The 26,250-nt window shown below is 41.6% G+C and overlaps 1 protein-coding gene and 1 long non-coding RNA gene across 3 annotated transcripts in view; one reads left to right on the forward strand and one right to left on the reverse strand.

Annotated features, from left to right (window-relative positions):
* WDR64 (WD repeat domain 64) overlaps positions 1-26,250 on the forward strand; it is a 146,420-nt gene that overhangs the window by 78,447 nt on the left and 41,723 nt on the right. Inside the window, 4 exon segments of the mRNA XM_038395210.2 lie at positions 11,559-11,685; positions 15,736-15,884; positions 25,329-25,344; positions 25,347-25,451. Coding sequence (XP_038251138.2) covers positions 11,559-11,685; positions 15,736-15,884; positions 25,329-25,344; positions 25,347-25,451 — 397 coding nt within the window.
* LOC122459430 overlaps positions 1-26,250 on the reverse strand; it is a 124,197-nt gene that overhangs the window by 29,805 nt on the left and 68,142 nt on the right. The window lies entirely within an intron of this gene.

Consider the following 26,250-nt stretch of genomic DNA (forward strand, 5'->3'; position numbering starts at 1 on the left):
TCTAGCTTCTTATTCAGATCCTTGGGGTTTCCACAACTCTGCGGCTACAGAATTGAGCTCCAGAATCTAAGCTTGTTTTTTTTTTTTAAACACCTTTCTGGAACTTATGGCTGTGTGATTTGCAAGGGAGAGGGAGCCTTCCAAATGTGAATATGGTGTTGTCTTCCTGAATGTGCAAACAGCCTCAAACAGTAGGTCCAAGCTGTGAACTCTTCACACTTGCTTAATAAGAAATTGATGGCAATTGTTAGGCCTCTTGTTACCCAGCCTTCCCTCCCCAGTCATCTTTGAGCCTAATGCTTTCTTCTCCAACACAACACTTGGGTCTGCTGAGCCCTGATCTCCTCAGACATCAGGATATTTCTTTTCCTGCCCATCACGGACTATGAAGCCCTATACTGACAATATTCAGAACTGTGTAACCCAGTTCCCCCACTGGCTAGATCCTTTCCCTCTAGCTCATTTGGAATAGTGGTCCAGTACCCACTAATAAGCCATTAGATTCACATTGCCTATGTCCCTGCTTGATTTCTCTCTAGCATAACTTCATAATCCAGAGACAGGAATCCATTTATACTGGTGCCTGTGAAGCAGGTAGTGACAATACTCCTGTGTTCACACCTTACACACTCTTGTAGTAATTTTGCATAGATCAAGTCTAGTAAGGTATCATTTGAAAACTCATAATTTGCTGGTCAGCATTGTCCTGATAAAAGGTGTAGCAACATTGTATATGAAGTTATAAGATTTCCCTGTAAGGCATTATTAACACATGTTCCAAACCCCACAACTCTGTCCAAACTGAGGTTGGCAAATATGTCTGTCCTAAACAAAGGAGTGTGTGCTCTGCCTAATTTGCATTTTAAGCACTAAATAGTCATCAGGCAGGAAGGGACACAAAGAAAACTCAGACAAGTGAGAAGCCAGCAGGGGACAATCCTTCCACAGAGACCCTTTGTCTCCTAGTGCCCAGCTGAAAATGTTTGTCAAGAGAGGGACTGAAACCATTAAAAAGGAGGGACAAACAGCCCAAGGCGCCCCCCCTCCCCCCGCAATCACCACACCTGAAGCAGCAAAGCAAGCATTCATTGGACTCTGGGGGAGGAGTCCTAATCTTTAGGGTTTGGTCAGTAAAACTGCTGAAAGCATATGGTGAGAAATTTTTGCTTAAATCTGATATAGTTTGTTAGGTATTAGTCTTACCCAGTATGGCCGTTCTTATGTTATGTATTTGTAGACTCACTCAATCTCTCTTCGTAGTTAATAACATATTTACTGTTTTATCTAATCCAGTGTGTTTAAACGGAGGTGTCTAAATAATTATTTGAGATCATAAACTGGCATATTGTTCCCTTTAAGGAATAAAAGACTTACTATATTTTGGCACTGTCTAGGAGAGGGCTAGGCAGTACACAACATACATTTCTGGGGGTAAATCTGGGACTCGGGGGCGGAAGGGTGTTGGGGTTACGCTACAGTATAACCGAAGCTGATGAGAGCCTGGGTGTAGCTGGCAGGCTGCAGTTCACACTGACACTCAAGGTGTGGTTTGCACACTGGAAGGCTGGTTTCAGAGTAGCAGCCGTGTTAGTCTGTATTCGCAAAAAGAAAAGGAGTACTTTGGCACCTTAGAGACTAACAAATTTATTAGAGCATAAGCTTTCGTGAGCTACATCGGAATGCATCCGATGAAGTGAGCTGTAGCTCACGAAAGCTTATGCTCTAATAAATTTGTTAGTCTTTAAGGTGCCACAAGTACTTCTTCACACTGGAAGGCTGTTGGTGATCGGCCCAGGTGGGAGCTACTTCAGCAAGGCATTGTAAGGAACCCAAAGTTGCAGGGCAGGGGTGACAGCTGCTCATTAGTTTGGGTTGTACCCTGGTATGATAATACTACTAGTTTGGTATTTGATTCCGAAATGTAATAGACAGACAATCTTGAACTTCATCAAATTATCTATTTCATAAGGCACTAATTGCTCAGCCAACTGCTGCAGAGCATTGAATGAATATACTAGGGCTATATCCTCCTTTCCTTAGCCTCCTGAGTAAACCCACTGGTAACAATTTGTTCCCGCATCTTCTAGTAATTAGCTAGAGCTGCAATACCTGGCTAGATCACCTTCAAGGTTCATAAGAGAGACAACTACATTCTCTCCAGATAACTTACTCTGTTAAACACCATGGTAAGCAGAACTGCAGCTTTATCTCAGCTTGATGCATAGTGACCTTTTCTGCCCTTTGAGTACTCTGGCACTGGTCACACATATCATGCCCACTTCTAACATAGCTCCCTTCTTTGTGAACGTCACGTCACTATGTCTCTATAGCCTTCGATGAACACTTTCAGACAATTGAGCAATGCAATAATTGGGGAGGGGGTGGAATCAACACTTCAGCCTAAAAGCAGCTTTATTCTTCACATCTCCTGGTCTTGCCTCTGTGCACGGGACTGGACTAGATGACCTCTCGAGGTCCCTTTCAGCCATACATTTCAGTGCTTCAGTGGTTCTGTGTTGTTGAATGTGTTGTATGGTGAATGGGGAAGAATGACTGCTTCGTGCTGCCCCAGAGATGGCTGGATTTTGGTGAGCCTCATTTGTGTAGCTGATGAAGTCCTGTAGCATCATTCATCTCTAAAGATCCTGGCAAGATTAGTTTAGAATAACTCTAATGTCCCTTTAATTAAAATCACTTGATTTCATAAAACTTATAACCATGATGATGGGAATTTTAAAGCATAAAAAGGAAGTTTGCAAGTACTCTTGAGATTTTAGGGGGGCTCTTAGAGGGGTTCTCTAGGATCCCTGCAATTTCACATCCTCCCCCCTTAAAAACCCAGCAGATTAATAACCTTTTCTTTGATCAGCAAATGCTGGACACGTCTGAGGATGATGCAAGATGGTCTTGCCTCTCTCTTATCCTCGCAAGCTACCACCATTGCCAATACTTGAGATGAGTCAGGGTCTGGGATACACACAGGAGCCATACCACTGTGGATGCTCTTTTAAGCACATTGGAAAAAGTTATCTGTTTCAGTGCTTAGATGACCAGCCCTGTTGACATGCAGACAAAGACAACACTTTCTCCTTAACTTAAGCAAATGTTCTAGAGATGTTTAAAATAAATAGAGACAGGCCCTGCAACTTTGGTGGCAACAGCTTGAAGTAAAAAGTTTGCTAATTTCAGATACATTTGAGTTGAAGCAGTCACACTTCTCCTTTCTCCCATTCCTCCCCAGTGTTTTTTAATGTTTTTTGTGTGTGTCCATTTTCACAAGGCAGAGCCTACTGGCATTTTATCACAAGGGATTCATGCACATAAGTTGCAGGGGCAGTTGGAGCATGTCAATGTGTCAGAAGAAGTTCTTTAATATATAACTAGAACTGCAAAGTTACTATGAATAACTGTCCCTATGGCAATTACCACTAGTCACCTCCTAAAGTCCACAATAAATACGCTTGCATTTGCCTGCTGTCAATGCTTGTCATGTCTGAGTTCATGCACGTATGTAAATACACAGCAGTGGCACTACCTCTCTCAGCAGTGCTTGTGGCACATTGTGTTCAGGTTACTCATGTGAAATGGTTGCTTGCGTAATCTCCCCAGCTCACGGCCACAGGAGGAGAACAAATCAAGGTGAAGCAGGGAGAAGGAGGCAAGAAGGATTTATGAATGCTGTTGTCTGAGCTTCTGCTGTCTCATTTAAATCACTGTACTCCCTTCACGTGATATGGAGATTGGAGACAGAGCAAGCAGGGAGCCTGCACAAAAGTATTTGATTTTCATTCATTCCTATTACTAAATTATTACTGTAAAAAGCTTTGTGAAGGATGTGATATACAACTAAATTCTCTCCTATGGGCAGTATTAGGACTCATAAAGCAACTGACTCTAAGGGGAGATGCAGAACCAACTTGATTCAGGTCCTGGAGGCATTTTGTGAACTTAGGTACACCCAACGCCTCCTGGAGCTGTAAGGGGAGGGGAGAGCAGCACCCTTTTATAGTCCAGGGTTGTGTGCCAATGGGTTGCCCACCACGCCTAGCCACATCCTCTCTGGGGTACGTAGTGCTGTTGATGGCACACCCACACCGTGTTAAGCTCTAGTCTAGCAAAACACTTAATGTTGTCAAGGCTTTGCTGGAATGGGGCTGTGGAGCTGAAGCACCAGGATTCTGGCTGTCTCTGTGTAAGTGCTCAGGGTTGAGAAGCATTACTTTTCAATGGCCTTTGTGCTGCACTGGTGAAAATATGTGCTCCTTCATGGGGATATGCATTGTAACCAATGATCACTTCCTTGGCAAATGAGTCCTTAAACATCTCCAACAGTGTGCCTTGCTGTGCTTTCTGGCTTTCACTAGATCTGATTTGTTATCTGGTTTTAAATTTTGTCTTCCTCTAGAAGAACCCTTTTCTTTATGCCATGCTGGTACTCAAGCTGTGTGCTGTGATCCTTTTCCCTCTGGTGACCACAGTGAAGCACCTCATACGAGCTCTTTGTCCAGTCGTATATGGATTTACATGATTTAATATTCAGACTCCAAAATATTAAGTTTCCAGTGTTAACATATGGCTTGGAAAGAGAATAGTTTTGCAGGCTTGCCTTTTCCTTGCTTTCATTTTCTGATTTGTTAGCATAAAGCACAGTGTTGAAAGTAGATAATACCTCAGACTCAGCCAGCAGACATAAAGCAACTTAGGTCCTTCCCCAACAGGTATAAAGATTGTCTTCCCTTCATCCAGAGGAGTCATAGAGTTTTTGTTTGTTTGTTTTTTAAGGCCGGAAAGGATCATTAGTTTATCTAGTCTGACATCTGTCTGTATAACACAGGATGGAAATTGCACCTTCACTAGAAGCTTTCCAGTACTCCCATTCACAGTTTAATTTGAGGAGTTCATGGGAATACCAGACCCACCTGTCTTCAGTTTGATTTTATCTATTCTACAGCCTTTGGCACAGACATACATGAAACTGGAGTTTCTGAAAAGGTTTTACACTTTTTTCTCTTTATTATCTGCAGCAGATTTCTTTTCAAGTCTCTACTGTGATTCCCTGACTTCCTGCTCTTGGATGATTAGGTTCTTCAGTTATTCCAGTTGTTTCTTGTGGTATTCTTGTGATTACACTACTTTTCTACACAATGCTGGGAATTCTTTTTGCAGAATTGCCCTAACTTCTAACACTTTCATTCCCATTTGACTTTCCATTTTTGCTGATCCAGTTGAGTCAGCTTCATAAATTTTTCCACTCACACAAATTTCCTGTTGCAAGTCTTCTCTCTGCCTTGCTATTTCCCTCTACTGCTCCTCTCTCTCAAAGCTTTTGAAATTGCATGTGTTTACCAAAACCCCAAGTAGATAACCTAAAATGTTAGACTAGTCTTCATCTAACTTTCCAACTTCTGTAGTCTTCTTGAGGGGAGAGTTAAGTAAATGCAATTGACATGGTCCTCTGGCCTCTATACCATCTCGGAGAAACATATGTCTGAATGAAAAATTCTTTACATCAACACACACTTCCTCAAAACAAATTAAATCTTCAGTTGACATTTCCTTTATACCTGCATTTCCCAAGTAGGCTTCTGTATAACCATTCATGATGTCTGATATAACCAGCACAATTTTAATGCACAACCAGGTTCTGACCCCTCCCCCATTCTATAATTGCTCCAGAAACCTTGGAATTCTATAAGAATTGGTTTGTTTGTTTTCTCTTCAGGCACCAATTAGATTGTTTAGTGATGCAGGAAATTTCTAATGACCTTCAGGTCCATCCCAGGACAGGAGAATTCCATTCTGCCTTCTGATCTTGTATAACCTTGAATATTTTCAGTCTCAGCATATATTACTGTCTACTTTTATTTTACTATCAAATATACCAAGTTCTAAATTCCGGATGCCTTTTCTTCTTAGCAATGTTTTCCAAACCAAGAGACCCTCTAAATTTTAAAAATAAAATAAAAAACTCCCTTAATACTTTTATAATGTTAAAAATACTGAATAGTTCTTCTTTACTGAATGTATAAGCAGTTCACTTTTGAAGAAATGCTTACTGTCACTTGTGATGCACTTCTTTTAGATGCTGAGTTTATCACGGGTGAAGACTGTTTCTAACTGAATCAGGGCTCTCTTAAAGTATAGAGCTGCTGCCTACACATTGTACCCAGCAAACACCACATGGTGCCAAAACATTTAAAAACAAACTTTCAAAAGAAGCAAGTAGTATGATATGGTGCTTGGAACTGAGGGTTTCGAGACTCCTGGATTCCACATCGGACTCTTAACGCCAACATGCTATGTAGTCTTAAGGAAGTCACTTAAATTCTCTGGCCCAGATGCTCAAAGGTATTTAGGTTCATAACTTCTATTGAAATACCTTTTTGAGGATAGGAGTCTCTGTGCAGAAGTTTATCAAGCTGCAAAATGGAAAGAATACCTACTGTGCTTACCTCACAGAGGTGTTGAGAGGCTTAAATTGTTAAGTAATCAGGTTTTCAGACTGAAGGTGCTCTAGTGCAGAATCTAGGGACATTTTAAACTTTATCTAATAGTAAGTTTGTAAAAGTAGGATTTCCAACAACTGTCTTAAGTCTTCAAAGGGCATCATATTTAGAGCAGTTTTAATATAAGGTGCTAATTCTTCTGAGTCATCCATAATAAATTTGATCCTCACTGCTTTTCCTTGTGAAGTTGACAGATGTCATGTTTTTGTTTTTCTAAATGTTCTTCCTGTCAGATTTGATTTCTTGACACTAGGAGAGATGAACTAAAGAGCAATTACTTTAGAGCTCAAACTGACTTTAATGAAAGTTTAATCTGCCCTCTCCCTATAAGTCAAAGAAGTTTCTAAATTAAAATCTTGGGGATGGTGAATTTGAGTTTCACATAAAATAATGGTTTGAGTCACTTCTGAGGTAATACTGGCTGCAAGTAATTTCTTTATAATTTATTGATGACCTCAGTATGTAGCATGTCATTAGAAGCTTTACAAAATTATATCCCTACAGTGAGCAGAAAGAGATCAAGAAAAAATGTTTTATGTCTAATCTGTTGTAAGTATTTATAGGGTGCCTATGTGTAGTATCTAATATAACAGTCAGAAAAGCATTTGGAAATGAGCTCTACTCTTGTTGTCCTAGATATTTGTGCTTTTAAGTCTGTTGGTTTATTTTTTTCTTGGTGTTTCCATTCCTATCATGAGCTTATGCTTATGGGTGGCTTCCACAAGTTTCATGGCACCGTCCTTTTGCAATAGTCAACTCAATGTGCGAACAGTGCCTTTTTAGGTCCCTCTTTCCAGTTGCAGAGATAAGATCCCTTGGGGTTGTATGTATGTAATGCAACAATACCCTTAATCTAGCTGCTAAATTCATCTTTGTTTTTTGAATCCCTCTGACCCACCCTCCCTAAAATGTGCAGCTCTATCCTGGAGATCCACTGAAGAATCTTAGCTTGAATGGGAGTTCCCAAAAGTTGCATTTTCTTCTCACCATATGTGACCCTTTCAGGGGACATGGAGCCCACCTGTGACTGATCAGTTACCTCCAAACTGAGGTTATGGGTCAGCTGATAGTCTGATGAGCCCCAGGTCTTATAAAGCCAGCAATACTTCTGCTGATCTGGAGAGTTGTAGAGAAGCTCTGGCATGCTGGAACTAGGGTGCTGGGGGTGCTGCCACACCCCCTGGCTTGAAGTAGTAACAACAAACACATGGTTTCCATCATTTGAACCCACACTATAAAAATTGTTACAGCACCCCGCTTGCATGAGTTCTTGGATTAGGGCAAGGACCTGGAGAGGCTGAGAGAGAAGAAAATGTCTTTGTGAATTATAGCCCCTGGGGGCAGAGGAAATAATTATGCCTAAGATTTGGTCCAATCAATAAATTGTGACCTAAAGCAAGGGCACGGAAATAGACTACATGGCATGGAATTGCTCCCTCCTGGACTGGTGCAGCAGCCCCATAGCTTACACTATATCTATGCCTGTAGCTGCTCATGGCTCTGTTGCAGCGTCACCAAAGCCTGCAGATATCTAAACTCTGTATGTTTCTCTAGCTGTGGATGTGGCTGCCCTATTTTTCAAGGTGTCTTATATTATCTGTTTTGATTCAAGATTTGAGGAGCCATTTAAGCATGTACTGTATAGCATGAGTGTAAAACATTTTAATATACAAAATAAACATGGCCCTGCTGCGGCGCTCCCTTTTGGGGAAAGACTAAATGAAACCTGTCTCTGGCACATTTATTTGGAAGACTTTCATGCTCTTCACCTCTGAGCTCCTCAGAAATCATTGATTTAGTCTCAGAATTTCTGTGAGGTAGGAAAGTATCATTATCCTCACTTTACGGACCAAGGCATAGAGGTGAAGTGAGTTGCCTAAGGTCACACAGGAAATTTGTGGGAGAGTGGGAAACAGAACCCACTTTTCCCAAGTCCCAGTCCAGAGCTTTAGCCACAAGATCACATTCTTTCTCATGTTTCAGAGTAGCAGCCGTATTAGTCTGTATTCGCAAAAAGAAAAGGAATACTTGTGGCACCTTAGAGACTAACAAATTTATTAGAGAATAAGCTTTCGTGAGCTACAGCTCACTTTGAGCTGTAGCTCACGAAAGCTTATGCTCAAATAAATTTGTTAGTCTCTAAGGTGCCACAAGTACTCCATTCTTTCTCATGTATAGATGTAACCGCTCCTAGCAAATGAAGACAATCCTCAGAATTTTGTTTTGCATGCATGTCATCACCTTCCCCCTCTGTTTCTTTCTAAATTGTGGGAGTTTTGTGTGAGTGTGCTAGGAAAATAAGATACAGACACTTCTATAACTTGAAACTCTTCAAGAAAGTTGAGGAAGGGGCTGCCCAGCACTGACCACAGTGTTGCAAATCCCAGAATGGATATGACAGCATGGATATGGTCTCTCTCTCCCTTATGTACAGACTGGTTAGCAGTATATATGCCAACAGTATAGATGTAGCAACGGTGAATATGTGCACTCCCCCCTCGTGCTTCTAGGGTATTATGTCTGCCCCTGCACTGTGAAGTTACAATGCCCTCAGCACCCCCAGACAGATAGGGCTGTTCCTTCCTTCCCCACTCCAAGCATGAGGCATAGATTCACATATTTCAAGGCTAGAAGGGACCAATATAATCACCCGACCTCCTCAATAATACAGGACACAAACTTTCACCCAATGTAGTATTTAAAAATCGTGAGTCCCTTCCACCCACCCTCCCAATAATAAGATTGTCTTAAAGTTCATGAGGTGTGCTTTTTTCAAAAATAAATAAAACAAATCTCAGGTTCTCTGTTAGCCTGCTAGAGCCTTTAGGGAGCACTGCTTCACATTTTCAAGCTTTTCTTTGTAAACCTGAAGGCTAGAAACTTTTTTTTAAAATGAAAGTTAAGATGCCCATGCAGGCTCTTGACTCTAGCAGATGGGGCTTTAAGAAAGCCACCAAATACTGAGAGACTCTCAGTAAAATTGTGAGCATTGGCAGAACTACAGTGGTTCCATGATTCTGGCTCATAGACCCATCTATGTGTGGTGGTATCCTTGGGCCCGTGAATATGGATTATTTCACTCCATTTATGCAGAGAATATTAACTATTGATCATTGATGGAGAGGGGCCACAACTGAAGACCTTTCAGGTGAGATGTTTGTGTGTATAAAATAGATGCATTGGACATAGCTTCAAATATCCATTAAAATTTTTTTTTGGATATCTGGAATTTGAAATGTGTTTTCTGCAGGTGAGGTGTTGTTTCCTTTGCTGACTGAGCTCTGATAATCTGAGCTCTGATCATCTGAATTCCTCTGGTTCCCATGGGATTCTATATAGGGTGGGAGATCAAGCAGTCACAGGTATTGCGCAACGCATGTGATATTAAACGACCTCAAAAAGGCATTAGGCAGGCATCTGGCTCACAACATACAGCAGAAACTCCAGGATCCTAATCAGATTATTTCTAGTTTTGACACAAGCGGAGTCCCCTGGAATTTCTGGGACTCAATAAATAAAAAAGATAAAAAGTAATATTTACTTGTAACTTTGCCCTCTAGTGCCAGTGACATTTTACAAATAGAAGGTTTAACAAAATAGATTTAAAATGAAGGTTTAACAAAAATCTGTTAACTGCTGAGTAATCAGTGTGCTTTTTACTGGTGTATTAAAAGGACTGATGATTACAGAGTATTTCATTCAAAAATCTTAAATCACTTGTCACACTACAGAACCATCCCAACCTTTTCTTCCAGTGGAAAGATAAGAGTTAACACATCTTGTGTGTATATTTCAACAATAGACACATCACCCTGCCATAGATCAAAGCTGGGTTTACCCAGTATAATCTAATGATGCTTTTTAATTACTCCAAGTAACTTGCACATACATGAAAAGATTACATAGTTTGGCTGTTGAAGGAGACTAGACATGTATCTGTGCCTAAAGTTGCTAGTGATGGTAGAATAACTTTTAGTGGTATAATATGTCTGTATTATTGGGAAATCCTTTGTGCTAAAACATGGAATTATGACATAACATGGTAGTACTGAGAGCAGTGTGTGTGTGGATCTCTGGGGGCTACTTCAGTGAGGGATGTGGGGGGGCAGGGTGTATTTAAGTGCTCTGGCTTAAATCACTTTTGTTCATTCTTTTTTTGTTGGATTCATTTATGTAAATAAATCTTACTGACTATAGTTGAAGTACTGTATACCTGGTCTGTCATTGGAGAACCTGGCCACAATGTTGAAAATACTGTCATCTAGTATCTGGTTTTTTTTTTTATCAGCACATATATGAGAAGGGTAAAGTAGAGGAAAGTCGAGGCAATCTTGTTAAGGCAGTAGACTAAGACTCAGGAGTGGGACACATTGAGAATTTTCATCAAAAAGCACATATTCCTTGAAACTGAAACTTCATGAAACCAGCTCAGTTTTGATGAATCTCCCAACTCAATTCCCCCTCCCCCAAAAAAATTATCAATGTTTTTAGTTTCGACACTTTAAAAAAAAACCTGGTTTCCCAGTTCAAAACCACTTTGTTTCAAAATGTACACTAACTAGACTAAAACGTTGATTAAAAAAAGAGGTCAGCATCACAAGATATTTCAAAAGTACCAGAATGAAACATTTAGATTGATCCAAACCGATAAACCAAAAACCCCAATTTTTTTTGTATGGAAAATTTTTGAGATTTCAATTTTTTGTACCAAACTGAGCCAGGAAAGTTTGAACTCAAACATTTCCCATCCAGTGCTTATCATGAGATTAAGATCCTAGCTCTGTCACAGACTGCTTCTGAGACATTGGGCAATTCCATCTCTGTGCTCAGTTTACCCTCTATTAAATGGGATACCGCTGCTCTTTTGGTCTCTCTTGTCTATTTAGATTGTAAATTCTTCAGGACAGGGACTGTCTCAGACTATGTGTTTGTGCATTATGTAATGCAGTGGGGCCCTGACCTTTGTTGGGGCTGCTAACTGCTACAGTAATACAAATTATTAATAGTTGGAAATATAATAGTGACACCCATGCACCTTTCTTTTTCCTCCAGGTTTTCAGAGTGTGGGATATTCAGACCCTTTCGCTGCTGCAGATCTTCCACGATAGTCAGGGGAAACCTACAGAAATGCAGATCTATGCCATGATATTTGACAATAACCATAGCACGCTTATTACAGGTGTGTAGACATAATTAGTGAATGAGAAACACATTCCCCCTCATTTTAATTTTTGATTTTCCATATTCTGAAAATCACTGAAGAAGGTGACAGCAGCATGGCCTGACAGTAGAGAAAGTTAGATATGGGGGATGTGCAGAAATCTAGGACATGACAGTAATTTTCTACACTTGGCTAATGAGGCATTTACAGATGAAGGCTATTTGGCATCCCTCCATTTGATGTGGTGGAGGAGTTTCATTTTATATATAAAATCTGGTTTTCCTTTTAATTTGGAATATGCATAAGAGGCTTAAGATGACAGTCACAGAAGATGATCTCTCTCAAGACAAGTTTCCCAAATTTTTGAAAGCTGAGCCCCTCTTCAGGAAAATGAAACTAGTTACACCCTCTTTCAGCCCTGCCATCTGTTGTTGTTTATTTAAATCCCTTGAAAGGGATCTCTCCCCATGTCACTGTTCTTCAGAGAATGTTACAACCACAGTCAGTTCCTAAGACACTCGAGTTCAGAGTGTCTTGTCCTCCAGACTGCTGGGTTAAGAGCTCTGTAGGCAGGATCCTGTCAGTCTGGGCGCCAGAAAAAGTGTGTTCTTACATGAGAACAAGAGCTTCCTGCATGACCTACACTTTTCCTTTTAAAGGCTCCTGGCTGATATAATGGGGTCCAGCTGTCACCCCTCCCTTCTGGCCTGGCAGTTCAAACACACTCTTTGTGATGTGGCAGGTTCTCTTCCCACCTTCCAGTGAAGCTTCTTGCTTTTTCTGGGGGAAGATGTTAACAACTTATCTTAGAAACAGGGAGGAATGGAAGGCTGCCCATTTCAACATGTTCAGCTTATTCATAAATTATCTGGAAAAAGGGATAAACAGTGAAGTGGCCAAGTTTGCAGATGATACAGAAATCTGTGGAACTTGGTGCCAAGGGATGTTGTAAAGGCCAAAACTATAACTGGATTAGAAAAAGAACTTGATAATTTCATGGAGGATAAGTCCATCAATGGCTATTAGCCAAGATGATCAGGGATGCAACCCCTTGCTCTGGGTGTCCTTAGCCAGTGACTGTCAAATGCTGGGACTAGATGACAGGAGATGGATCACTTGATGATTGCCCTGGTCTGTTCATTCCCTTTGAAGCATCTGGCATTGGCCAGTGTCAGAAAACAGGATACTGGGCTAGATGGACCATTGATCTGACCCACTATGGCCGTTCTAATGTTCTTATTTAAATACTTGGTTCATTGTATCTTGAAGTTTGTCCTCACTGAAGTAAACCCTAGATTCTTGTATAATCTTTACCTTAACCTGCTAACATTTAAAAACTACAAACTGCCATGTCTTCACTAAGATTTTTACCTTGCCTTAGTTAACATGAGGTAAGAACATACACTTTTTTTTCAAAGCCTTGGTGGTGACAGTTTCTCACTAATTCTATATTTCTGAAAGTTTTGGTTGTTTTGTTGTTGTTGTTCTTTTGAAGAAGACAATTGTATAGAAAACAGAACACTGACCATGGTGTCAACACTATTTTCTGGGCACTCCACTGTCTCTTGGAAAGAACAAACTTATTTCATATTTCTGAAACTTTGAAGTGACAGAGGACATTGGAGATTCAGACAGCAGTCTTAGTGCTTCTGCAGAGATGGAAATGCACTGCTTAGATCTTCTGGACCTGTTCTGAAAGCGTTAGCTAAGAATCTGACAGAATGCTTGCCTCCCATTTTACACCCAAACAACAGTATTCTTAATGCACTATTGATCACTCTAATGAAGATCTATTTTCAGTTTTGTGTATGGAAGAAAATAAATAGTTGTGTCCCTTTTGTTAATAGGCTTCAGCTGAGTGATAACAAATTTTGGACTTTATTAAAGAGGCCAAATTAAGCTCTGTTATATGAGTATAAATAGAGTAATTCCAATGAAGTCACTGGGAGTTACATGGTATAAATCACAGCTGAGTGACATTTAGCCCAGTGTTTATCTCCCAGCATGCACCCCATGTAGCTGAGTTGGGTGCTGGGCATCTTCACTGGTACAGGTATGTGAGGATTCCTCCCTTTCCCAGGCTGTGGAGCATTAGCAGACCTGATCTTCGGTTGCTACTAAAGTCTCAGCATTAGCAATAGTTTGAACGCTGTGGCTGGGGTGAAAGTATTGGCCCCAGGGAAGAATCCCAATTTGCTGCAGCCCAGTGTTGCATGTCCTGTGTTTTATTTCTTTAAACCTCTACCATAAGGAGTATTGTATGGGGTATAGGGGATGGGAAGAGAAGACTTAGTATTTATCTTAAACCTGTGCAGAATTTGAGATGTAGAAAACTATTAAATGTCCATCTAGTCTATTGATTCCCATATTTTACATATATTTGGATCCCATAGTACTTGTCACTTGCCCAAGGTTGCATAGTTAATGAGTAGCAGCATTAGGGAATAGAACCTCAAACTGCTGACTCTAAACCCGGAGTTTTAACAACAAGCCCATGTTGCCAAATTAAATACCTATTGTGAAAGGGCTGACCCCATTTAGAGTGCACGGACTCTTTTTGCAGTTTGGCTTAGCTGGTAAATCAAACAATGACTCAGTAACATAAAGTGCAGCTGAGCTTCCTCCTAGGTTTGGCTATTTGTAGGGTTTCCCTCCAAAGAGAGGATACCACCACTTGTACCTCAACATTTGAGATAACTGGACCTACCTACCAGTCTGATTTGTCAATTACTTTGAGCCTTCTTGAAGGGGGATTACCACATGTGTCCAGGATGATTCAGCAGAAGCGCCCTACATTCCTGTAAAGGATGTTAATCTGCCTGACCTTTCTGTTTAGTCTGGCATTTGATTGAGTCTCTTAAAGTTTGTGTCATCTTATTCTGAAGGCCAGTGAAATCGTTGTATGTGAAAAGGGTCATTTAAAGTTTTAAATCCTATAGGATTAGCAGATACATAGTTGGATATTTCCTCAGCTGAGGATTGTCTCAACTCAGTCTCGCCAAACTGTTCTACAATCCATACAAAGATGATTATGACTAAACACTAAGCCCTGCTAGTGATTCTGTTAAAAGGTAAAATGAATTCCTCCTCACTGCCAGAGAGGGCAAGAGACCCAAGTTATGCATAGGAGAACTAATCCTCACTGCCATCTACTTGACATGTATTTACATAGGAGGCTTCAGATTTTAATCTTCCGATGTCCATAAATCATTACAGATACAGATGTTTATGGCTGAGTCCTACTCTCTAACATGCTCCATTTGCATATTTTGACAGATGCACAGTGGTGTTTTCTCCAATATTGTCCCATATGTCTGGAATCATACCCTGCATCTTGCAGACACCTTCTCCTCCTACAAATCCACTGCTGAACCTAAGTCTTGTACCAGTTCAATTATGTTACAATAAATAAAATGGGAACTTGGATGTGTACACTGCACAAATAGGCGTGTGAACTTATGCAGTTGAAAACTGACCCTTATTCAACCTTCTCTCATTTTCTACGCCATGGTTCATTTTGACTTTAAATGCTCTGATCAAAGAGATGTAGGTTTTATTTGTCTGCAAAGTGCCATGCGCACCTACAGTGCTGCATAAACCAAGGTATTGAAAAGACAGCATAGCTTACAGACGGATTTGCTTTGTTCAATAGGAACTGACTTCTGGGATTGCTTTACTCAGTGAGATTGCTATCAGTCAGGATTGAGGAATCAATTTGTTCCTTCCTACACTGGCCCACTCTGGACCTGTAAATCCCTTAGTTCCTATTGATCTGGGGGCTAGAGTTGCCTCTCCCATAAAAATTAGATTGATTGTCTAAGGCCGCAAAATATGATAAATATTCCTATTTAGTGATTGTTTATTGTGCTTGAGAGTTGTGACTATTTTCTACTTTTCTTCAGACAGCAGAAATTCTCTAGAACTAATACAGGCCACAGGTATCTCTATATTCTCTTGCAGAATTCAAATCAAATACAATGGTTTATATAGAGTTGATCCATTTCCACAAATGGCAGTTTGCACAGTCACATAAATGTTATGTATTAGTACCTCTCTTGCCATGTACAGGGTCATCTGTCATTGATATTTATCCTCTAACCCGGATGATACAAGACACCAAACAGGTTCCACAAACGCACGAAAGAAACATCAATGTACTGGCTTACAACAGGGCTTTTCATCAAGTTCTCACTGTCTGTGCTGAATCTATTGTGAAGGTGAGTATAAACTTGCACCCTTTAAACTGGGAGAGAAAAGGAATCTTGCAGTTGCTTTTATCACAGATAAATTGTTGAGCAATTAGGCAAGAGTTAATCGTGTTTGTTATGCGAGCCATCATCTTTGTAGCTATTTTTATGTCCTAGCTCTCTAGGGAAGCAGTAATCCAGGATAGATAAGCCATTTAACATCACAGCAGCATTATTTCTATCAGGTGACCCTTTCAGCTGAACTGCAGAATCAATGTAATTAGTCTCTTCTTTCACGAGGCACGAGAAGGATGGGTGGGGAGGAGGATCTGGTCTTGACGGTGAACTCCTTTTCCTTCACTTGGGTTTTGTTCCACACTACACCTACAGGAATGAATCTTCGTATATAAATTTAATTCAGCCTATGAAATAGTGATCATTGGTTATTAAGTAGCTACAAAAAGCTGTTTAATAGCTGTGATTGATATAAGAATGCTTCGGATGAGAAATTTAAGCATGTATACATAGTCCTCGATTTCGGAGCACATCCCTATTCAGGACACCACTTAGGCATCTGTTTAAAGGTAAGCATGAGCTCATGGCCTATTGCAGCTCAAGGGCTTTCTGAACTGGGACTTAAACAATGAAAAATTACTTTGGAAACTATGTAGAATCTGGAAAAACTACAACACTAGAAGATGATTCCATATCAAAGGTTAAGCATTCCTCCCCAATTTGCTCTATCCAAGGGTAACAGGCTGACTTGCCCTAAGGGATGGAAGGCCTGGGGCCAGCCAACCCTGCTTACTAAGAAGCCACCCCTGAGAGGAGTCAGGTGATTGCCATTGCCCAATAAAGAGCAGTGGGAGGCTGCAGTGAAAGGGGGAGCTCAGGAAGCCGTGGTAAAGACTGAGGAAAGTCTCCTGCAGGGAAGACCCTGAGATGAGGGGAGCTGCCCCAGCGAGGATGACTGGGAATAGCCCGCTAAGGCAGGAAGAAGACCTTGACACGAGTGGAATTTGGAAGGCAGACCCTGAAAGTTGAGCTCTACCTGGGTAAAGCCTAGGAGTGGTGATTGAACTGGAATCTGCTTCTGAGAAGGGGGGCTGAGAAGGAGTCTCTGGATTCTCCCTACCTAAGGGGAGAAAGACATTGAATGCTAGCGTTGGGGTCTTGTGGGCAAAACTGTCTAAGACTAAATAAATTGGACCCCAGGGGAGAATGTTTTAAATTTAGCTTTAGGCTAGCAGAGTGCAGTTCCTGAGGGTCCTGAGAAGGTGGAGGAAACAGGGCAGGGTGCTGCAGAGTGACCTCTGTCCACGAGATGGTGCTCTGGAGGCAGCTGCCCTGTCACACCAATCTACATGACTTAACTGTCATGTTCCTATTATTCTTTCCCTACTCTCTTCTCTGAACCGTCTTCCATGTGGCTGGTGGGCCTGGATCCAGCTTGCTGGCTTTGTCTGCCATACCCACATCCTCTCTTCTTTCAGATCACTTGTTGTATGCGGTGGTGTTGTAGCCATGTTGGTCCCAGGATATGAGAGACACAACGTGGGTGACGTAATATCTTTTATTGGACCGACCTCTGTTGGTGAAAGAGACAAGCTCTGAGGAGCTCAAAAGCTTGACTCTTTCACCAACAGAAATTGGTCCAATTACAATAATTAATACTTTTTTTTTAAAAGGGACCAGTTATTGTAGAGCCTATAGACTTTATCTAGTCCTTCCCTTAGAAAATGTTAACAAACTAGACAAACATAAAAACTGGGTGTTTGTTTTTTTAATTGATCCCCCTTCCTCAATCTGAGTTGCCTGTTTTGAATGTGAGCTTTTGGGTAGGGACCCTACGTAAAATGTTTAAAAAAAGTACCTGAGCCTCAGTGACATTTTCAAAAGTGATTTAGGCACTTAGAATCCTGTCTCCTATTGACTTTCAATGAGTCTTAGGTTCCTATGTCACTTAGAGCCATACATTAGAAGGTATTTATCTGCCTGAAAATGCAAATAGACAGCTAGTGGGATTTTCAAAAGCACCTAAATACCAAGCTCCTATTGATTTCAGTGGGACTTAGGCATTTAAATACCTTTTTTAAAATCTGATTTTTAGGCACTTCTGAACATTTTGCCACTTGTCTTCATACTTTGTAAAGCATGTAGCACACTTTTAATTCTTTGTCTGTGTCTTAAAGTCTTTAGGAAACTAGCTAATAACTATTTCACATTTGGTGACAATGTATACCTTCAAATCAGCGGCACTGCGATGGGTACCCGCATGGCCCCACAGTATGCCAACATTTTTATGGCTGACTTAGAACAACGCTTCCTCAGCTCTTGTCCCCTAATGCCCCTACTCTACTTGCGCTACATTGATGACATCTTCATCATCTGGACCCATGGAAAAGAAGCTCTTGAGGAATTCCACCATGATTTCAACAATTTCCATCCCACCATCAACCTCAGCCTGGACCAGTCCACACAAGAGATCCACTTCCTGGACACTACGGTGCTAATAAGCGATGGTCACATAAACACCACCCTATATCGGAAACCTACTGACCACTATTCCTACCTACATGCCTCTAGCTTTCATCCAGATCATATCACTCGATCCATTGTCTACAGCCAAGCGCTACGATATAACCGCATTTGCTCCAACCCCTCAGACAGAGACAAACACCTACAAGATCTCTATCATGCATTCCTACAACTACAATACCCACCTGCTGAAGTGAAGAAACAGATTGACAGAGCCAGAAGAGTACCCAGAAGTCACCTACTACAGGACAGGCCCAACAAAGAAAATAACAGAACGCCACTAGCCATCACCTTAAGCCCCCAACTAAAACCTCTCCAACGCATCATCAAGGATCTACAACCTATCCTGAAGGACGACCCATCACTCTCACAGATCTTGGGAGACAGGCCAGTCCTTGCTTACAGACAGCCCCCCAGTCTGAAGCAAATACTCTCCAGCAACCACACACCACACAACAGAACCACTAACCCAGGAACCTATCCTTGCAACAAAGCCCGTTGCCAACTCTGTCCACATATCTATTCAGGGGATACCATCATAGGGCCTAATCACATCAGCCACACTATCAGAGGCTCGTTCACCCGCGCATCTACCAATGTGATATATGCCATCATGTGCCAGCAATGCCCCTCTGCCATGTACATTGGCCAAACTGGACAGTCTCTACGTAAAAGAATGAATGGACACAAATCAGACGTCAAGAATTATAACATTCAAAAACCAGTTGGAGAACACTTCAATCTCTCTGGTCACTCGATCACAGACCTAAGAGTGGCTATCCTTCAACAAAAAAGCTTCAAAAACAGACTCCAATGAGAGACTGCTGAATTGGAATTAATTTGCAAACTGGATACAATTTAACTTAGGCTTGAATAGAGACTGGGAATGGATGAGTCATTACACAAAGTAAAACTATTTCCCCATGGTATTTCTCCCCCCCACCCCACCCCCCACTGTTCCTCTGATATTCTTGTTAACTGTTGGAATTAGCCTACCTTGCTTGTCACCATGAAAGGTTTTCCTCCTTTCCCCCCCCTGCTGCTGGTGATGGCTTATCTTAAGTGATCACTCTCCTTACAGTGTGTATGATAAACCCATTGTTTCATGTTCTCTGTGTGCGTATATAAATCTCTCCTCTGTTTTTTCCACCAAATGCATCCGATGAAGTGAGCTGTAGCTCACGAAAGCTTATGCTCTAATAAATTTGTTAGTCTCTAAGGTGCCACAAGTACTCCTTTTCTTTTTGCGAATACAGACTAACACGGCTGCTACTCTGAAACCTAGCTAATTCTCAAGTGCTGAGTATGTAGGAGCTAGCTTATTTCTTGAATATGGAGACACTTTCCCTGGAGTGAACCCCAACATTCCCTTCCTCTGTGCCAGAGAGGCAGTCTATTACCAACATGATCAGTTCCCCCTGCTGCCAGTTTCCATCTCTCTCTTCAGGCCAAGGAACCAAGGATGGGTACATAAGCCGCATGTGGAGGTCAGGAAGTCAGCCAGGAAGACTCACTGTGGACTCGCCAACAGTGGAAGAGCAATAGGGAGACAATACTCCTGGCGCTAAGAGGCACACAGAATAGAAGGACATTGCCCTTCCTGGAGAAGCCTTATAGAATTTAATAAATAGCCGTTCTGTGGGTGTTATAAGCCATTCTGTAGACTTTAATAGAGAATTTTATCCTTCCTATATTGCATAGGATGACTCATAAAAAAACTGGATCACATCCTCTTCTATTCTATAGGCTTTAGCACTAATTTAACTACATCAGAATCCAATTCTGAATTGGATTGAACAGTGTCACAACATTGTGAGATTTTTAGCCCTGAATTATGGGAAATTGTTTTCTCTTTCCCACCCTGAAAATCAAAAATTTGGATCAAAGATGCCAGTTTTGGCCCATCTCTATTAGTTGTAGACACATGAAAAAAGGACTAATTTTGCCAATAAATGCAATGATTTAAATATGAACCAACTAACCCCCCTATAAAAATGTCAGAAAAGCTATAAGCAAAATTGGCAATTAATTTTCAGTGACCTGCAGCTGACTCCTACATCTTGATGATCAGAGGGGCTGAGCACTCACAGTTCTCGTTGACTTCAGATGGAGTTATGGGTAGAGCTGAGCAAAAATTTTCAGACCAACAGTTTATTTGCCAAAAAATGGTGTGTGAAACTATTGGCAAATTTGACCCAGTTTCAGGCAAGACAAATTTTTTTTCAAGGCTCAGCTTCAGAAACTTCATGCATGTGTCCATGTCCCTGTTCTCTTTTAACCGTTAGCCCAATGGTTAGAGCATGTTTCTGAATATGGAAGACCCAGGTTTGAATCCCCCCTTTGGAGCAGGACTTGATCTCAGCTCCTCCCAGTTGAGTAGCTCAATCATCAGGCTCTAGGCTAGTCTAGGGTGGGTTCGTCTCAACCTCTCCTGTTGAAGCTGCTCCACTTTGTATAAATACTTAAATATTCATTGGGAAAGGGACTTGAATTTTGACAAACTCTGAATATTTTCAGAATCAAAGCAAATATTTATTCTACTTTTTTCGGTTTTCTGGCCAAAGCGAAAAATCAATTATTAACCCAGCTCTAGGTATGGATGTTCAACATTACTGAAAATTGGGTCCAGCTGGGGCACACAAATTTAGTAGCCACTTTTGAAAGGCTAATTATAGTCTGAGAAATGAGGCTATTTGCATCACAGTCAGACCCAGAGGTCTTGCTCAGGATTGGGATCTCATGCTAGTTGCTGTAGAAAGACATAGCAGGGAGAGTCCCTGCCCTGAAAGGCTTATATAATTATCATATAGCATTATTGCTTCACTTGAGGAACAAATCCTTAAAAGACACACATGTTGGATACTCCAACATAATTGATTCATCCCTTCTTTGTAGCCAGGGCCAGATTTAGGGTCAGGCGACGCAGGTGACCATCTTGGGTGCTGGGCTTGGAGGGCGCCGGGCTTTTCTCGGGGTGCTGTGTTTGTTGTTAGTGATGAAAGGGAAAACAGAATGTTTGAATTAAAAGGTTTCAGGTATTTTGTATGTGGATTCATTTTTTGCTAAGTTCCTAAAATGTTTGTAGAACCTTCCAGACTTTCTGAGAACTACATTGTCCTCAAACCTCTTAGAATGTTGTCAGCCATGCCCTTGTAGGTCTATAAGAGATGGTGTGTTGCCAGTCAATCAGTGAGATATAAGAACAAACTGAAGTGAGAGCCCAGCTGCGATATTGTGAACCATGTTTTATTGTGTAATTGTGAAAGTGTACCTGTGTTTTAAGACTTGAAGAGTGTAAGTAGAGACCAATAAAGGACATATTTAATGAGACGCCAGACCTATCTATCGAACTCCTATCTACACAACAATATAAAAGTTTCTATAAGCTTAGAGGAAAAAATTTTTTTTATTTGCTTACATATGGCATGAATAAATACAGATTTAAGGATCCTAGTGTGCAAGTTTATAGTCTTGTATGAGCAGGGGAAGGAGACCAAAGCCCTGAGGTAAGTGAGGAAGTGGGATACCAGGAGGAAGCACGAGCAGGATAGCACAAGAGGGGAGGGCTCCTGCCTCATGCTGAGAAAGTGGGACGATCAGCGAGTTATCTTAAAAGCCTATACACAAATGCAAGAAGCCTGGGAAACAAGCAGGGAGAACTGGAAGTCCTGGCACAGTTAAGAAATTATGTGACTGGAATAACAGAGATTTGGCGGGATAACTCACATGACTGGAATACTGTCATGGATGGGTATAAACTGTTCAGGAAGGACAGGCAGGGCAGAAAAGGTGGGGGAGTTGCATTGTATGTAAGAGAGCAGTATGACTGCTCAGAGCTCTGATATGAAACTGCAGAAAAAACTGAGAGTCTCTGGATTAAGTTTAGAAGTGTGAGCAACAAGGGTGATGTCATGGTGGGAGTCTGCTATCAACCACCAGACCAGGGGGATGAGGTGGACGAGACTTTCTTCCAGCAACTCACGGAAGTTACTAGATCGCAGGCACTTGTTCTCATGGGAGACTTCAATCACCCTGATATCTGCTGGGAGAGCAATGCAGCGGTGCACAGACAATCCAAGACATTTTTGGAAAGTGTAGGGGACAATTTCCTTGTGCAAGTGCTGGAGAAACCAAACTAGGGGCAGAGCTCTTCTTGACCAGCTGCTTACAAACCGGGAAGAATTAGTAGGGGAAGCAAAAGTGGAGGGGAACCTGGATGGGAGGCAGTGACCATGAGAAGGTCGAGCTCAGGATTCTGACACAAGGAAGAAAGGAGAGCAGCAGAATACGGATCCTGGACTTCAGAAAAGCAAACTTTGACTCCCTCAGGGAACTGATGGGCAGGATCCCCTGGGAGAATAACATGAGGGGGAAAGGAGTCCAGGAGAGCTGGCTGTATTTTAAAGAATCCTTATTGAGGTTACAGCAACAAACCATCCTGATGTGTAGAAAGAATAGTAAATATGGCAGGCGACCAGCTTGGCTTAACAGTGAAATCCTTGCTGATCTTAAACACAAAAAAAGTTTACAAGAAGTGGAAGATTGGACAAATGACCAGTCGAGGAGTATAAATATATTGCTCAGGCATGCAGGAGTGAAATCAGAAGGCCAAATCACAATTGGAGTTGCAGCTAGCAAGAGATGTTAAGAGTAACAAGAAGGGTTTCTTCAGGTATGTTAGCAACAAGAAGAAAGTCAAGGAAAGTGTGGGCCCCTTACTGAATGAGAAAGGCAACCTAGTGACAGAGGATGTGGAAAAATCTAATATACTCAATGCTTTTTTTGCCTGTCTTCATGAACAAGGTCAGCTCCCAGACTACTGCACTGGGCAGCACAGCATGGGGAGGAAGCGACCAGCCATCTGTGGAGAAAGAAGTGGTTCGGGACTATTTAGAAAAGCTGGACGAGCACAAGTCCATGGGGCCAGATGCGCTGATCCGAGGGTGCTAAAGAAGTTGACAGATGTGATTCCAGAGCCATTGGCCATTATCTTTGAAAACTCATGGTGATCGGGGGAGGTCCTGGACGACTGGAAAAAGGCTAATGTAGTGCCCATCTTTAAAAAAGGGAAGAAGGAGGATCCGGGGAACTACAGTCCAGCCAGCATCACCTCAATCTCTGGAAAAATCAGGGAGCAGGTCCTCAAGGAATCAATTCTGAAGCACTTAGAGGAGAGGAAAGTGATCAGGAACAGCCAGCATGGATTCACCAAGGGCAAGTCATTCCTGACTAATCTAATTGCTTTCTATAATGAGATAACTGGCTCTGTGGATGAGGGGAAAGCAGTGGACACATTATTCTTTGATTTTAGCAAAGCTTTTGATACGGTCTCCCACAGTATTTTTGCCAGCAAGTTAAAGAAGTATGGGCTGGAAGAATGGACTATAAGGTGAATAGAAAGCTGGCTAGATCATCGGGCTCAACGGATAGTGATCAATGGCTCCATGTCTAGTTGGCAGCCGGTATCAAGCGGAGTGCCCCAAGAATCGGTCCTGGGTCCAGTTTTGTTCAATATCTTCATTAATGATCTGGAGGATGATCTGGACTGCACTCTCAGCAAGCTTGCAGATGACACTAAACTGGGAGGAGTGGTAGATACACTGGAGGGTAGGAATAGGATACAGAGGGACTTAGAGACAAATTAGAGGATTGGGCCAAAAGAAATCTGAGGTTCGACAAAGACAAGTGCAGAGTCCTGTACTTAGGACAGAAGAATCCCATGCACTGCTACAGACTAGGGACCGAGCGGCTAGGCAGCAGTTCTGCAGAAAAAGGACCTAGGGGTTACAGTGGATGAGAAGCTGGATATGAGTCAACGGTGTGCCCTTGTTGCCAAGAAGGCTAATGGCGTTTTGGGCTGTATAAGTAGGGGCTTTGCCAGCAGATCGAGGGACGTGATCATTCCCCTCTATTCGACATTGGTGAGGCAATCTGGAGGACTGTGTCCAGTTTTGGGCCCCACACTATAAGAAAGATGTGGAAAAACTGGAAAGCGTCCAGCAGAGGGCAACAAAAATGATTAGGGGACTGGAACATATGACTTATGAGGAGAGCCTGAGAGAACTGAGATTGTGTAGTCTGCAGAAGAGAAGAATGAGAGGGGGATTTGATCGCTGCTTTCAATTACCTGAAAGGGTTCCAAAGAGGATGGATCTAGACTGTTCTCAGTGGTACCAGATACAGACGAGGAGTAATGGTCTCAAGTGCAGTGGGGGAGGTTTAGGTTGGATATTAGGAAAAACTTTTTCACTGGGAGGGTGGTGAAGCACTGGAATGCGTTACCTAGGGAGGGTGGTGGAATCTTCCTTCCTTAGAGGTTTTTAGGTCGGCTTGACAAAGCCCTGGCTGGGATTGATTTAGTTGGGGATTGGTCTGCTTTGAGCAGGGGATTTGGACTAGATGACCTCCTGATGTCCCTTCCAACCCTGATATTCTATGCTTCTATAACTGTGATAAATCATGCATGCAAATTGTGCATCAAAGTCATGAAATGGGCTACAAATGGAATAAAAAGAAAGGTATTCAAAAGTTTAACAAATAGAGGGGGGCACTGAAGATACTCCTTGCCTGGGTCACCATTTGTTCTAGGGCTGGCCCCTGTTTTGTAACTAGCTTTCCTTGTTTTCTGTATACTAAAAACTCATTATATTTAACCATTTCTATCTCTAACTTAAAATAATCTATTCATGTGACTAGTGAAAATAGGCTATCCTTGCTAGAATGGCTTCCTTAGGGTGCCAAAGATTTTTGAAGTTACAGAGAGAGCAATTGTGAATATTGTGCTGTTAAGTCTGCTATACTGTCAAGAAGCATATTTTATGGAATATATGACAGTCATTTATTCAGCATGTTAATCTTTTGGCAGCCAACTTATAACACATGTGTGTGGGGGATTTTTGTAGGATGGACTACAAATAATTTTGATTTTTTTTCTAGGTGTGGGAGCTAGAATCCGGCACCAAATCTACCAGATTGAAGATGCCCATGGGCCTAATATTGAAGTGACCTGTGCAGCAATTGATAAAAATGGGTTTTACCTTGCTACAGGGGCCTATGATGGTAAACAATTGAATTATCACTACTATTCTGTTCTCTCTTTAGAATGAGATACTATACTGTGAACCAGGGCTGTGAGAACAGTTTGCTTGGAACCCACCTGAAACCATGTTGGATTGGGGTCCCAATTTCAAAAAGCTTCTGCAAAACTGAACTGGTGCTGTTTGTATGGATCTGGCCGTACCACCCCTTTATATGAAATGCCGCAATGAATAGCAATAAATTGAGACATGGCATAACTTTAAAGAAATACCACAAACTAAGCTTCCCCATGCACAACTGATAAAGGAAATGCAGTGGATCTAATTTACCTAGATTTCAGTAAGGCATCTGATACCGTGCCACATGGGGAATTATTAGTTAAATTGGAGAAGATGGGGATCAATATGAACATCAAAAGGTGGATAAGGAATTGGTTAAGGGGAGACTGCAATGGGTCCTACTGAAAGGAGAACTGTCAGGTTGGAGGGAGGTTACCAGTGGAGTTCCTCAGGGATCGGTTTTGGGACGAATCTTATTTAATCTTTTTATTACTGACCTTGGCACAAAAAGTGGGAGTGTGCTAATAAAGTTTGCAGATGATACAAAGCATGGAGGTATTGCCAATTCGGAGAAGGATCGGGATATTATACAGGAGGATCTGGATGACCTTGTAACTGGAGTAATAGTAATAGGATGAAATTTAATAGTGAGAAGTGTAAGGTTATGCATTTAGGGATTAATAACAAGAATTTTAGTTATAAGGTGGGGACGCATCAATTAGAAGTAACGGAAGAGGAGAAGGACCTTGGAGTATTGGTTG

The sequence above is a fragment of the Dermochelys coriacea genome, chromosome 3, assembly GCF_009764565.3.
Source record: "Dermochelys coriacea isolate rDerCor1 chromosome 3, rDerCor1.pri.v4, whole genome shotgun sequence".
Classification (NCBI taxonomy): Eukaryota; Metazoa; Chordata; order Testudines; family Dermochelyidae; genus Dermochelys; species Dermochelys coriacea.